General features: G+C 37.4%; 1 protein-coding gene across 1 annotated transcript; it reads right to left on the bottom strand.

Moving 5' to 3' along the window:
- Positions 1-60: 60 nt before the first annotated feature.
- On the bottom strand, positions 61-16,335 carry slc12a8 (solute carrier family 12 member 8). The gene is made up of 14 exons (XM_084122709.1): positions 16,234-16,335; positions 15,766-15,840; positions 15,455-15,601; positions 15,096-15,287; positions 14,767-14,998; positions 7,147-7,260; positions 5,867-5,954; positions 5,236-5,323; positions 4,361-4,507; positions 2,419-3,064; positions 2,243-2,334; positions 2,043-2,160; positions 1,563-1,623; positions 61-648 (listed from the first exon to the last, which is right to left on the bottom strand). The coding sequence occupies exons 2-14, from the start codon at positions 15,805-15,807 to the stop codon at positions 477-479; spliced, it is 2,139 nt and encodes a 712-aa protein (XP_083978835.1). The 5' UTR covers positions 15,808-15,840; positions 16,234-16,335; the 3' UTR covers positions 61-476.
- Positions 16,336-16,640: the final 305 nt, after the last annotated feature.

The raw sequence follows: 16,640 nt of genomic DNA, 5'->3' as shown, positions 1-16,640 counted from the left end.
GAAAATCAGAGTTAGCATTTTCTGGCGACATGGGTGATTTCTTTTTTCTTTTCTTTTTTTACCTAGAACATTTTTGCATTTCTTTTATCAAAGTTTTATTTTATGTTATTTATTTATTTAAATTTGCATTCAAAATTAAATTGGAGGCCCAAAAATTGGAGAGTGCACGTTCCAGTTTGGGTGGACATGATGCTTCTATCTGCTACTCTCTTATGAACTCGGTGAAGTTGAGTGCCCATGGTGCATATTAAACCTTAAACTTTGCACATTCCCAATTTTCAAACAAACATTATTAGCTTCCTTCAGATATTCCAGGAAAATAAAACTTCCAAGTCTTCCAAGTACTATCTGACAAATGCTGTAAATGAAAATATGTATTTCAAGTGATGCTCAGTTCAGTGATCAGTCAAGATTATTTAGTCCCATGTGCCCACTGTTTCAGTCCAGCTGGTTAGCAGAGCACGGTTGTTACATGCTCAGTTGGACTGAGGATGGACCATCTTGTCTGTAGTGGTGATAAAGGAGGAGTGATGGTAACGATCACGGAGGGCAAAGTCTGCATTTTCCTCTGTCAGCTGCCTGGTCTCCATGCCAACAGCTGACAAAGAGGGTGTCATCACAATCTGGTCCTGAAGGGCCCCATCTCGCCTAAGAAGAGAAGACAATGATTGGTGAAGTGAGGTTCAGTTTTGTGTATAATATAACCATAGTTCTTCTAATCGCATCATCCACACTGAATTCTTGCCACATACCCACGTAACAGTAATTTATTTAGAAGAGCTTAATTTAGTTTAATTTGCCAGTTTTGATTGAGGAACTAGCCAAGCTAAAGAATAGCATCATTAATCAGAAGACATTTAAAGATTTTCCGAAGAGCAAGAACACAATAGCTCTGAATTTATCTTGTTGTAACACCTACTCTTAGTGTCAGACTCGGATATCATAACCACGGGCCGGCAAAAAAAGATTATTCACTGACAACATGATGCATATCGCAAACAAAGAAACAACCCAAAAGTAATGAGTGGCTGGCTCTTCACAACATCCGGAAGTAAGGGGACACATGGCATTTTTTACAATTCCATATGAAATTGTGCCCATGATCACTTTTAAGGAAGAATTAATCACTGGATTTGCCAAAGTTTTCAAGGACAGTGGCATTAAAATAGTAACATATTTGAAATATTTTATTCAAGGCACCTAGAATCAAGTTAACAAGATATCCATAAGCAAAACTGTATACTCTGATTGGTGTTCTGGGGTGTCTGAAATAATCAGTACTTATTTCTTTTGGATGGACAGAAATTCTGATCTTAAAGTCTATACACATTTTCTATTTCCTGGTGTTCAGTGTTTTCTATAAAACCATTAGTGGAAATGCCACGCCATTATTGTGGCATCCCGTAAACCTGACCTTAAACATTATGAATAAACATGTCGATCAGACTGTCTTTTCCTGTCTAAGTGGGTGGTTCTTGGTCACACAAAGCTGAAATAAGGACCACACTTAGTTGAAAATTAAGTCTTCCTAAGTTCCTACACAACAGTATGTAACATCATACCTCCCCAAATTATATAGCGAGGTCTTGAGCCACCTGAAGAAACTGAAGCGAGCTGCTGCACCTGTAGGCAGAGAATGTAACTTTATATTTTCTGACAAGAAAAATTATTTAAAGTCACCATAAAATCAAAATATTGCAGTGTTTAATACAAATGATTCATCCATGCACATTTTTTTGTGCCCTCATAATCTGTAATCAAATTATTTCTCTTCTCTGATGACGTTTACTGGTGCGAGGGCGGGACACATGTCACTCACATGAGATTGCAGCAATAGCAAATGACAACGATGCAATGAATTCCCAATGGACAAATGCATTTTAAACTCTTACTCTTAGACCCAAATGCACATATTTGGCTGAAATAAGCCATGTGTAGCAGCCAAAGTGTTTAGACAACTTGCAGTTTATTATGAGCAAGTAGGGTTACTTCTCAAATGTTCCAAAGATTACTCAAATCAAATAAAAGTTAGGTACAATTACCTGTTGGCAAACCTGGGCTTGTTGTTCCAATGTAGAGAAAGAGGATAAGGGCGACTGTAATGTTGATCAAGGCGTACATCCACTGGATGACAAACATAATTAAAAAAGAGCACAATGCCTAAAGAAAGATAAAAACATCTTTAAAAACAATTGAATATTTATAAATTTATATATTTAAAGATATTTTTTGCCGAACTTACACCAATTAATGCAACCCAGTGATTGCAAAATCTTGCATAGACTGAACCTTGGATTGATCTGATTTCTGATCCTTCAAGAATTGTTTCTGAACCTGTGAATAAAAGGTACTTAAGGAGAAATACAGATTTTGATCACTATATTGAGGAGTTATGTAAGGTTTTGTAGAGTTACTTACCACTCCTCTCTATCTGCTCTCTTGGGAGCTGTTCAAGTTCAACTGGACCAGAATTAGGCAAAGACTGTTTCCTCTTGGCTCCTGCTGTAAGGTCAGAGTCCATAAGTCCTATCTGGCTACTGGCATCATCATCTAATCCAACAGCTTGTTCCAGCTCTCTCTCATCTTTTCCTTTATCTAATGGTCCATTGCTGTTTAAGTCCAACCCAAAACTGTTCATCAGTGTTTCTTTAGCTGGAATCTTTGACTTCCTGCCCCGGGCCTTGGAGGCAGGAATAGACACTCTCTGTTCTTCAGCGGTGTCTGTGCCGGGCAATGGAAATATTTGGTCCATATCTTTGGTAAACTCCAGCAGTGTGCCGTTCACAGGGTCACTGATGGCTCCACTGCTGCCATAATGGGGGTGAGTGCTGGACACAAGTGATCTTCTGGAGCTCGACCTCCTGATCAGTGTCTTCCTTTGCTGGACCTGCAGCTCGTAGGTTTTCACCACACAGAAATAGCAATAATCAATTATGCTGTAGGTGAGCATGAAGTTGATGGTGACAATGGGAGCCAGTTCATTGACCTGGCCAATGAAGATGAAGGCCATGGAGATCAAGCTGGTCAGACAGATGGCAGCCACAGGTGTCTTATTGGGCCCTCGCTGTAAAACATAAAGAAATGGGAGAAAGGTAAATCAATGGCTGTTCCAAAACCTAGTGAGCTATGTTAAATGTCTACATGTGTGAAAAGCATAGGAAACTCAGTTGATTACAATAGATTTTGGTGTTAACATGTTGCTAAGCTAAGAATGCAATACTGTGACAAAATAAAAATACAAACTCTTATATTGAATGGTTTGCAAGTATGTCCGCCATCTTTAACCGCAATGCATTATGGGCTTAGATGTGAGCCTAATCATGCAGTCTACCTTTTGCAACAGCCTTTGTGTTGGCAGCATTTCTATATACCCTTAAAATGCCATCTGCATAGGCAGTATTAATCTACAGAATGTAGCAATCTGATAACTAGGTTTCAGAACAGAGTGTGGATATAAAATAAAAAAAATTGTCTTTTATTTAGTGTAATAGAGGAAATAGAGTCAGTGACCTCTGTTGAAAAATTACATTTTGTATAATTCACGTCTATTAAAACATCACATCTAATTCACATTATTGTTTTGTTTTTTTTCCTCTTAATTAAAGCTTTAATAAATAAATTGCAAGGGTGCATTATGGGCTTTATTAGTTTGGCTCCATTACTCTCATTTCATTCACACTCTTCAGGTTATGTAATAAGTGAGTAGAAGCATCCCAAAAAAAGACAACATCTCTCATGTCACCTCAGACCAGTCATTACCCAGATCCCATAAGTCTCTGGGATCAGGGTGCTACTGCTACTGGCTGGCACAGCTCCAGATCCACCAGGGTTGGTCTTCTCTGTGCTTCCTGCGTTTGTTCTGGGACTTTGATTCAGGGCTAGATGTCTCGGAAAAGCTTGTAGCCCATAGAGAGGGGTCAGACAGAGCTCAGGCGAGGGAAAGGGTGTGCTGTGCTTTTGAAAGCCACAATTGTTACAATTCATTCCTTCGCATTTTTGGAGTGTATTCGGGCACACTATAATTAGGAACTTATCCTGTCTGTGAAGCTGCTCATTGAGCATAAAAAAGTAAACAATTCGTTAAAGTGGCATGAAAAACAAATATTTAATTTCACTCATTATCCAAAGTGCATAGTTAATCTGTCTGATAATTTATTAGTATCTGAAAGAACTCACTATATGAACATCTCTGATTTTCAATTGTTTTATACTCACAGAACAGATTGATTAGCATTTAAATAAGAGGAATCTACAGAATGAACCATTGTTTAGCATAAAACCACACTGATTCACATTCCCCATGCTGAAAATAAGCGCATTATAACCACATTAATATGGTTATCTCCCTACAAGCACCCACCCCTTTTCCAAGAAATCCAAGAGCTGGGATGACTCTCTCCTGAGCAATACATTGGAGGATCCTCGGTGCACCGTACAGGCCGCCCATGCAGGAGGCGAGTGAGGAGATGTAGAGGCCCAGCAAAAACAGGAAACCAACCAAGGAGACCTGGGAAAAAAACAAACACAGACGGGAAGAGAGTAAAGGGGGCTCCACCCAACTCTGTTCCGCTTGGCCAGACTGAAAAGTGCTTATAATGTGTTGAAAGTAAATCAAAGAAATCATGTGTAATCTGACAGAAGCCATAATGAGAGAGTGGGCAATTACAATAATACAGTATGATTATGTGTATGAAACCACAGCTTCTGTAACACAATATTATACTGTACGAATGCACCTTTTTGTAGATTTAATATAAGATTTTATATGCATTGTATTGCATGTAATGATAGTAGTTGTGGTAAAGTGTTAACCCCCACACCACAGCCCCAATTAAGCAACAGCTGTGGGTCAGCCACAACCAGGCTTCAGGCTTACACATTCATAAACTATGTAGCTTAGCTCAGCAGTCCACTGTAATCTATGTTGACTGGCAGCTGTGTGGCTATCGGGCCAAACGACAGGGTATGTGCAAGGTCAGTGCGCAACTGGGCTTCATTCTCATTCAAACATTTACACCAGCTGTAGCATTTAGGATGACCTCAAATGCCTCTGTTAAGAGGGCCTGCACATGAGAGGAATTACATTAGCATGACAATAAATGCAAATATAACATTTTATCTGTGAATAATGTGTTATTCTCAAGTCTCACTTTCAGCTGAGACAATGAGTCTAAATAAGTGGAAAAACCCATGGAAGATGGCCATCCTTTGAAACCTGCAATAACATCAGATTACCTTTTCCGCTATTAAGAAATCATAGCGCAGCGCCTCTCTGGTGCAAATGGCTCCCAGTAAGAACACAAAGACGAGATACAGGAACCACCTGCAGATTCCCACAATACACAAGAGTAAGAGTTGCATTCTATTTATAGACAAAATATCTAACAAGAACTATCATGATTTCCACCTAAAATATTGAGCAGTGCAACCGTTTTCAACATTGATGATAAGCATTTCTTAAGCAGCAAATCAGCATATTAGAATGATTTCTGAAGGATCATGTGACACTGAAGACTGGAGTAATAGCTTAGCCATCACAGAATCATAAATAACATCATTTTTAAATTTGTAATAATGTTTCCCAATATTACTGTTTTTACTGTATTTTTGATCAATTAAATGCAGCCTTGAGCATAAGAGACTTATTTTAAAAACATTAATCTTACCAACCCCAAACGTAAACAGTATATCACATCACAGTATCACACACTGTTTATGCAGTGCATGAAGAAGGCTCATTGTGATTCTGTTTCTCATATTTTCATTCTAGAGCCTGCTCTAAAGTATGTGTACAGTCAATACAATAGAGGCTAAATATAAACAAAGGAAGAATTAAAGATTATTTCTGTGGCTGACGGACACATACGAGATGCAGACTGCGGCGAGAGTTCCCACGGGGATGTTGTGCTCGGGCCTCTGGAGATCTGAGCTCATGTTGAATCCCGCCATCACACCTACACACACACACACACACACAGAGGGTTACTGTGAAAACAAGACTGGAGACAAGGGGCTGCTCAAAACCTGAACAGCAGATAGATGTACATATCAGAGCTCACTTGAAACACCTTCCTGCCTTCTAACAGGAGCGAAAAGGAAACTTTTGATCACGAATGAACAATTCATTTGAGCAACACAAGGCCCTAATCAATCTTTCAGTCTTTTGCATGAGGCAGGTTTGCATTGTGTGCGGCAAAACAAGATGAATGGAGTGGGAAATATCGGTTTTGTAATCGTACATTTCTTAAGATCATTATCTCATTTCCATTTTTAAATTGTCTGTTTATATTTACAGTCTTTTTTGCTTCTGAAAATAGGAACGTCATAAGTCATGAAAATGTTTTACTGTAGGTTGGGATCATGACATAATGCAACTTGCACTTATTAACAAATTATGTAAATGTTAAACAATTATTATGCTAAAGATTCACCACATTTGATTCTATTTCTATATTATTTGGCTTTCGAAAGTTTGGTCAGAAATCATGATAATAATTGCAATTATTTTATTCTATTTATTCTATTAACAGTAGGAAAAAACATCTGCATATAGTTTTATAAAAAAAAAAAAAATTAAGTTTTAAACCCTGATATTTTCTAGATTTTTTTTTTAGCAATTTGTTTAAATAAAAGCCAATTATTTAATTTTGGAAACAATTATTTAATTGTGTTGTCTTATCATACTTCATATTTCTCACACAATATAAATGGGTTTTTATATTTTCAAAAATATATATATATATCTAATTTTAGAAAAATATATATTCTGCCTTTATATTTTAGGAAGAGGGTTTGAAATCCCCTGTCCCAGACAACCTTTTCAAGCAGACTTTGGGCCCCCCCCCCAAAAAAAAACATCCAGTGACACCATGCAGGCTCAGATTGAAACCTCATTATGCAACAAGAATGTGTTAACTATGAGATGAACATTTTCTGACAAGAAAAAGAGATTTCTGGGAAGTCTGCATCCTAAATCAAACCACAGTCATTAACGTACAGCTGCAAGTATTTGAGGCTACTCAAGTAATTTATACAGGCTTAAACTTCACTAATTGCAAAAATAAATTCTCATATAAGCATATTATCGTTTAATCAGTGGTTGTTATATCACAGTTTTGCTTTTCTTGTTTACGTGTGTAAAGTCACCTGTCGCCGCAGGAAAGAAAACCCCAAACACGGTGAAGAAAGTCTCGCCAGCTGTGTAGTCTGGAAAGGTGTTCTTACGCAGTAGTTCCTCCGAATAACCAATGAATCCATGCTCTGCAATAAACATATTCAGCACAAAACAATGTTAGGAAAGACTGTTTATTACGACCTTCAGTCTGCCTAAAGCATAACTGAGTGCTTTATGGAAAAAGTCTGCACTGACACAATGATAAGAATCAGATTAATCTCTGAAATGCCATAGTCTACACTGAGTATACGTAACAGACATTACACACACAAATGCTTTCCTGTAAATTAGAATCTGTTTTGAAAACCAAAAAGAAATATTTTGGCCTTTTTGAAAAATCAGACCCAAAATTTCAGAAAACTCAACCATCCTGTTTCCGTATATGGTGCAAACACAAGATTGAATCATGTGGTGACGACATTTACAAGAAAGCATTCCCCTGTGCGAGACCACAAACTGCAATCCATGACATACAATATTGATTTATCGCACACCGATACAATAACCCTTTTCACCCTGAAATCAAAGAGAGTGGTTCCATGGGGTACTGTGGGACAGACAGCTGGTTTGAAATATTACAGTTTTAGACTCCACAGCCATGCACAGGCAGAGCCCCAGGTGTCTGCGGCTGACCGTCACCACCCTTTATGTAACAACCCGGGGGGACAGACGCCCCGCCAAGATGCGTGCAAACCAAGGGCTAGGCCTTTTTCTTGGGAATACATGCCAAGTTCAATAGTTCTGCGCCGAGGACATGATGGAGGGAATGCTGGACTAAGCTCTGGGCGTGTTCACAGGCAAACAAAACAATCCAAGAACAGGCGCCGCAGAACATTTACGTAAACAGTACTGAGAGATATCACTATTCTGCTGAACCGTCACACAAGAGTGGGATTTTCACTCAGTTATTAAAGTCTGGATAGCACTGGCGCTGTATATTCTCTGTATATTTCACAATGTTTGTAATACAAAATACAAGTATGGAATGCAAGTAACTGTACACAACTACACTCAACTTTCATTCCATACCGTACAGTACATACTATATAATAAATAACAGATACAGTAGATGGCTCTTAATAGGTTAGTTCACCCCCCAAAAAATCCTGTCACCATTTACTCATCCTCACGTCATTCCAAATCAGTATCTCTTTCTTTTTTGATTGAACTCAAAAGATAAAAGTAGATGTTTGAATGTTCAAGTTGCTGTATTCCACCTAAAAAAGGTCCTCCAAAAAGGACAAAAACAGCACCATAATTGCAGTCCGTAGGATTCACTGGCTATATATTCCATGACTTCTAGAGTCATACAATATTTTGTGTAAGGAACAGTCAAAAGTCATTTTACACTAATAATCTTTTCCTTTGCTCCAACTCTCACATCTGGATAGTTAACGAAGATACAGCAGAGGGACTTTTTTTTTTTTCACCAAATAATGCAAAGAATGCTGTCTTCTGTTCCTTACACAAAGCTAATATATGACTTTAGAACAATGGTTCTCAACCTTTTTGACTCCAAGCCACCCCACTGCCCACAACAGTATTCAAAGGCTATGTTATTTTTTACAGTTGTTAGTTATTTACATGACAAAGATTAAGGATAAGGATTTAAAAACTATTACAACACAAATTAACACACCTTAAACACACTTATTAAAATAAGTTTAATTAATTCATTTACATGACTTTTCTATATCTAGAAATCAAACTTGACACCTCATATTTTAAGTCCATGTGAAACTTGGTTCTTAAATAAAATGAAAATTGTGCTCATGAGGTGAAAAAAAAGTCCTTTTGGCTTATTTTAATGCTAGGTTTGTCTTATTTTAAATCATTTTAAATAATCTTGAGGCCCCTTAGTGGGCCTCAGCCCCCCGATTTAACCAATGCTTTTGAAAATGTTGATTATAGTGAACATGGACTATAGTGGATTATAGTGAACATGGACTACTTTTAGGATACTTTTAGGATACTTTTATGGTGCATTCCTTTTTGGAGCTTGGCAGTACCAACAACAACAACAAAAAACAATCTCTGTCCACTTTCACTGTGTGAAAAAGCAGCTCATGCATTCTTAAAAACATCTATTTTTGTGTTCAAGTAACGAAAGAAAGTCATTGGTTTGGAACAGGGGGAGTAAATGCAGATCATTTGGGCCGGACCTATACTTTAATCTCTCTCTCTTTTTTTTTTCATAAAAAAAAAAAAAAAATTAATAGATGACCTATGGACAAACATCAACAGGGATGCACAAGACAAAACACAATGCAACCGTGTATCTGGCCTTAGAAGCTGATTACATTGTCAATTAGAGAGTCAAAAGTTAACAATAGAGTACAGGAGAAAGAAAGGTGGTGGTGGGTTGGGGAGGGGGCAGGTGTCACCTCTGCGGAGACAAGGCCGATCCAGAGAGAGATCTACAGGGCCCTAGCTATGCAAGAGCATGAGCCATTTCCCTCTTGGTTATCTTGTGATGGGAAAGAATGTGTTCTCTTGGATTAATGACATGTTTATCCAAAAGGAAGTCACCACCCTTTCAGAAGCCCTGCCTGTTCCTACTCTTCACAGTTTCTTGGCTACAAAGAGAGAGAGCTAAAAAGAGAGTAAGACACAATAGAGATGATCAGGAGAAAGGGTACATTGGTACAGTTAGGACATGCAGGTAGCTTTTATAAACATGCCTTAAAACATTACTGGTGTGCATCTTGAGACAAAACAATGGCATTGACATTTTAAGATATGTCAGTGCAAGTTGCTTTCAGTTAAAACCGCTCAAACATGCATTTTATTCTGGAACTAGTCTTAAGCCTTGTCTGTGAAACCAGCGGCATAAAGTACCCCAATTATAACATACAAGTAGGAGAGAAAAAAACACATCATACTTACAATCACATCATATGAATTATCTTGACATAAGTACCTTAATTTATGAACTTTGCTAAAGCTATGTTGAGCTGTTTTTGGCAATAGCAAGTGCAAAAATAAAAGCTTTGACGTAGTTTAGTTTGCATCTCTTTAACTAAACAACCTTCAGTTGGTACAGTTAGGACATGCAGGTAGCTTTAAGATTTTTTTTTTATGAATACTACTATTCAACAAAATTGCATTAAATTGTTCAAAAGTGACAGTTACGACTTTTTTTTTACTGCATTTTGTTCAAATAAATGCAGCCTTGGTGAGCATGAGACTTTCAAAAACAACCCCCAATAGTACATGTAACAGTGTGGTGTCAAACACCCCAAAAAATAAAATCGCATATATTGTGACTCATGCATGCTAAAGATAAATGCCAGAGATAAAAACATACTACTTCATATATGCATGAAGATAAGAGCAGGGGCGTTACTGTTGTCCTCCCTGCCACCTTTCTAAGCAATTTGATTGCAGTTTGGATATTTATAGTTAGAGTCCTTCTGATCTAAAGATTTGGAAGAGGAAGTGATGATGTGGACGCTGCTAGTGAAGAACTCGGATCTGCTTCCTGCCTGCTCTTTTGTCTCAGGCCAAAAATGTGGGTGAGCCCGGTCAACACCCTTAACCCAAAACTATGAGCGCATGTCAGTTTCCTGTCCAACACTGAGCGCTTAAATAGAGTGTCTTTGAGTTTAGAGCTGAGGAAATCATAGCAAATCCTACAAAACACAAAAATCAAATCTTCATAAAACTAATTATGCGAGTGAAAATCAAGCCAATTCTGATGACCATAAAGAGATAAAGAAGTTAAAGGATTCAGTTCTTGCAGGATTTCATTTTTTCATATGAAATATAATTGTTATATTCCAGCAATATCTTCCCACCAACAGTATTTGCAACAATAACACTGTCTACAAGTCTTCGGTAGGAAATCTCCTCTTGTGTGGTAACAGGCAGGAGGAGAGGGACAGAACTAGGAGGTGCTCATTTTTATAATCTAGCACAAATGCTTTCACCGCAATGGTATGAACACTCTAGAGGATTGTGCTCACATTTTCTTCATCTTTTCCAGCAATAACATTTTCAAATGATTTGACAAAACATTGAAGAGTAGGTAGCAGTATTAAAAAATCATCACTCTTCTCCCATTCTGGCTATATGAGCCAAGGCACACTGGTGCCCAATGGTAGACTGGGTGTGTAATTCAAACATATCCATGACCAAGAATTATTTCACAACCAAGATATGTGCTCAGCCCCTAAGCTTTCTTCAGCCTTTCAGTCCTTAAAGGAATAGTTCACCACCTAAAAAAACTATGTGACCTCCTTCTTTATCCTTCAAATATCCTAGCCATTCTTTTCTAAAGCACATGAGGATTGGGACTTTCAGGCTCCTAAACATCAAAAAGCACCATAAATGTATTATAAATGATGTCCATATGACTCATGCATTATGAGTTTTCTGAAGTCATACAATACCTTTGTGTCAGTAAAAATAGGCCTAAATAATAATAAAAATGTCATTATTCATGGAAAAATCATGAACAAAGAGAGTCAGATCTTTTCAATGAATCATTTAATGACGTTCACAAAACTGATCTGAATGATTCATTCACAAATCAACTGATCTGGTTCTTGAGTTTAACTTGAGTTTTCATCGCAGTGATTACCTGCATAGGCAGAGCTGGGGGGGGGGGGGGGGGTCATATTTTCTAATTTTATTTGTCTTATTTTCTCATTTTTGTGTAGAATGAGTAAATCTGTCATAGGATGCCGAAAAATATGGACGCGCTGGGATCTCTTTATCATCACGGTTATGAAGCTTTCCTTGTGCTGACCACCTGGCCTTGTCTACGTGATTAACAGCATTATCAAACTGTAAACACATCTGCACAGCAGCTCTTTTGCCTGCCAATGGCAGGTAACCCGCCCATACAGCGCCCGGCCTAAACAGTGCAACCCCCTGGAGTCGTTCCAGTGGTGAGGTCACTTTATAACCACAAAGCTTGATTGGAAAAACATGGAGGAACCAGCACCTCCTTATCCCACTGCACCCCAAGTCCAGTTCCTAAAAGAGATCAGAGCAAGATGGCTGCCGCAGAAGCAGCAGTTAAGGGGTAATGCCTCATTTCAGTCCATTACACCACAACGTCTAACTTTCTCTGTAGAGAGAGAGAGTGAGAACACCATCTTTCCGAGAGTCTTGCCTCCTCTCTGGACAGGAAGTCAGTAATCAGGAGAACAGGAAGAGTTGGGATGGATTTCCTGCAAACCCAGTGTGAAAGTACATACTGACCTCGTCTGAAGTGGGCAGCCAAAAAAAATAAATTACAATGGACTCCTGCACACTTGTCCTTAGAGCAAGTGACTATTAGATATCTTACATAAATTGTTGCAGGATGATGAGTTGCTATTATAAACCTATATTAAATTGAACTAAGTATACCCCCAAGATTGTCTTATAAAAAGAGATTTTAACCGCTCTTACGATTTACATATATGTGCTCACTTCATGCAATGAAACTTTAAGTACAAGCAGATTTAAATGCCCTACATATATGAAATGTGTGAGAGAGCTGTAATTTCTATGATTCTACTGTAGCTTGGGAGAGCTTTAGAAACGGGAACTTGGCAACACATCTAACACAACTAATTCTTGTTAGAGTATAAGCATTCTCCATTTCATTAACACATGCTTTTAGTTGAAAACACTTAATGTTAATTAAAATATTTTCATTAAATTATATACTATATTATTTTAAATTAAATGTAAACACACACACACATTAGATACACACACATACATTTAGTTTTATAGCATATATAAATATTTTAGCCTTGTGAGGTCCAGGTCAAAGATGACTAGATGACAGTATATAATGGGAAAACAAACCATTTCACTTTTCTTGTTCCTTAAACTTCCATATTATGATTGGTATTGGAGTTCTATTATTGTGTTTATTTTAGGAAGAGACCTTGCCCTCCATAGTGGCCTTGTGTACACCTCCCAGAATAATCAGGGCTGTTGGAGGTCTAACTAGCTTATACTGGCAATGCCAGATCACATCTGGTATGAACAATCTTGCACTGTTTGTCAAGACTAATTGGTTTTATGGAAATTATGAACCTAAAAATAATTAATAAATGTATATTGCCATTATTATAATACAAATGCTTTAAAAAAAACAAAAAAACAAAAAAAACACATTATAGCATTGTTTGGGTCTTGGGACAAATGGCCACATTTATGTTACCCTGACACCTACTGGACAGTTGTTGCAAGGACATGTGAACTCATAATTTGAGTTCTGTATGATCAACTCAATAATATACAGTATAGTATATGCATTGTTATTATTATTATTATAATATGCATTATTGAACAAAATTATTGTTGGGTTAACACAATTTAATTATTTAAGATGTACACACGTTTAGTCGGCTAAAGTATTAATCTCAAAATGGCCAAATACTGGCTGAGGTAGTCTATCACTACCAATTACCATTTTGAATAAGAAAGAGCTTTGAGGTGAGAACATATGAGCAATATCTACTGTCACATATAATATTTAAATAGAAATACACTATTGCTCAAAAGCTTGCTTGGTAAGATATTTTAAATGTTTTTTTAAGAAGCCTCTTATGTGCACCAAGGCTGCATTTCTTTAATAAAAAGATACAGTAAAACAGTACTATTGTGTAATATTACAAATTTAAATATAAAAATATTTTAAATATTTTAAAATGTAATTTATTCCTGTGATGGCAAAGCTGAATTTTCAGGAGTGCATTTGGCACATGATCCTTCAGAAATCATTCTAATCATGTTCATTTGGTCCTCAAAAACCATTTATTTTTATTCTAAATATTAAAAACAGTTGTGCTGCTTAATGTAAAACTGTGATACATTTTTTTTTTCCCAAAAAAGTTTCTATTTAAAACAGAAATGTATAGAAACAATCTAAAATTCTTCAGTCACGTTCAATCAATTTAATAGATTGCTGAATAAAAGTATTGGTTTCTTTAAAAAAAAAAAAAAATCTTACTGACCCCAAACTTTTGAACAATAGTGTATATATTCTTTCACTTGCGAGCTGCATTCAACTACTTTTCAGCTACCCCAATAAATGCATATAACATGCATAAAAAGATAGAAATAAAGAACTTATTATTAACAGAGAATAATAGAAATAAGAAAAATGTATGCTGGTAAAAGAAAAAAGCATTTTGGACACTCCAAAATTGGTCCAGCATAAAATGGCTTTAACTTGTATATCCTCGTCTGGCAGGTTTGCCAGGAAGTGCGAAAAGAAAGAAATGTCAATATAAGAAAGGCGGGCACTGTTTAGTAGGGTCTGTGAAAGAAACACTGCAGGGCAAGAATCTCTTCTTAAAGCACTACTTTATTAAATGGAAACCTGTGGTAGTCAAAATGCCTGTTAAAATTAGATTTATGGTTTTATTTTGCATTTTAACATATACATGAACTTATACAACTGTTCTAGAAGCAGATTATTTAATTTAGCTGAATATAAGCAGATTATTTTATTTATTGGCGACTAATTTTCTTAGACTCAATGGGGGGATCTATGGTTAAACACAAAACCTAGCCATACCTTAAGATATTTAGCAGGTGTTAAACTCAATACTCCTGATTTATCTCATTGCACGAAAGCTTACCTTGATCTAGATGACTAAATGTCCCGATGACAAAATCCAGAGTGGACATTGCTAATATCCCCAGCAGAACCAATTGAAGGCGTATTATCCATTTCACCCCAGCCAGGTTAATCCCAAGCAGGCCAACCAGAACGGCCACAGAGATGCCCCTCACTGCCCACACGCTATGTAAGCTCAGCACCTGCGCTATGGACTCTGCAAAACCAGTGATGTACATTGCTCCAGCCACACACTGCCAACAAGACACATGACTGTCACCAAACCTAAAAACAGTAAACTGATCACGCACTGTAAATGCAATATAATTATTGTAGACATGAGCTGCTCACCTGCCCAAACACATACAAGAGTCCCACAGTTCCTCCAACTCTCCCTCCTAGCACAGTGGAGATCATGGAGTAGACCCCACCGTTACCCACACTGCAACAGTCACACACCCCGATACCTGACATCACCGTAACCACAGCGACCAATACCACCATGGACACCAGAAGCATGCCCAGCAACACACCTGTGTTACCCTACATATGATCATATGGGAAAAAACAAGTAAAATTTCAATTGGATGCTAATTTAATAGCAGCAAAAACATGAGATATGTTCCAAAAGACCGGAATATCCTTTAAAAATAGATTCTCTAAAACACACATAACAATCATCTCAAAATCTGTAATAAAACATAACTTACCACAAGCCAGCCAGTCCGTAAAAAGAGCACCACCCCAAAAATGTTGATCATGCAGGTAGTGAAGACTCCATCCCAGGTGCCGAAAAGAACAGGTTCCCAGACGAAGAGCTGCACCTTCCACCAAGGTTGAGCATTACTCTGTGAACCCTACACAAACCAGTGTCACTCAAATCTAAATAAGTCACCATTAATGTAAATTCCACCACCCAGTGTAAAAAAATAGTAGGTCCCAAAACATATGGCTTTCCATTTATAGCTAAACTTTTCCATTTATTCATTTTTTATGGCAAAACTTATAGATTGGACATTACCTGTGCGTCTTCATGGAATAATTCTTGAACATGAGGAATCATTGTCCCTCTTTGGCAAGATTACAGTGGCTGGATCTGAAGAAAGTGAAGTAAAGTAAAGACTTTAGTACTGTAGAAACAGTTAGGCAATTTAACAACATTTGCCAACTAGGCGATGGCCACGTAGTTAGATACATTTAAGCCAACAAAAGCTGTCTGTTAATAAGTGACACCTTGGGAACTATAAATAATCGACAGGCAATTCATATTGAGCATTTAAACAACATTAAAATACATTAAAATAAAAGGCAAACAAAGTATGTGAAGTTCACTGAAGTTTACGTGACAAACTTACTGTGGCCTAGTTCTTATAAAGTCTATAAGAAACGCCAGATACTAACGGCCCTAAGTAAACGGATAATACGCTGTTTTGTGACATTGTTGAATTGTAAATTTCTTGGTTAATGATAAAGACAATAGCGCACATACCTGTAATGGTGCAATGCTCCCGGATGCAACAACAGGTGGAGAATGGGAGAGAGGCACGAGCACACCTGAGTAGTTGGGTGGTCCAACTCATTTCCGTGAATCGGTTCTTTTGAACGGTTCATTTAGAACGACGGTTTCGCGTGGATCCATTATTATTTTACGTAAACATTATTCCAATACGATTTATTTTGAAAAGTTTAGCTTTTCGGTTATTTTGAGGTAACTTACTTAATTGTGCCCTATTAATTAAAACCTCGGTTTATTGCATTTGGTATCAGCTCATTCATGGTTCTTCTCGGCTGTCGGCTCATTACGACTCGATCCAAAAGATCGGTTCTTGGTACAATGAGTCGAAAATTGAGCACCACTAGGACCGTTTCAGTCAGAATCTTGAAAGATTAATTCAA

The sequence above is a fragment of the Abramis brama genome, assembly GCF_963993115.1.
Source record: "Abramis brama genome assembly, chromosome: 8".
Classification (NCBI taxonomy): domain Eukaryota; kingdom Metazoa; phylum Chordata; class Actinopteri; order Cypriniformes; family Leuciscidae; genus Abramis; species Abramis brama.
The sequence above is the reverse complement of the archived record's forward strand: the minus strand, read 5'-3'. Positions and strand labels throughout refer to the sequence as shown.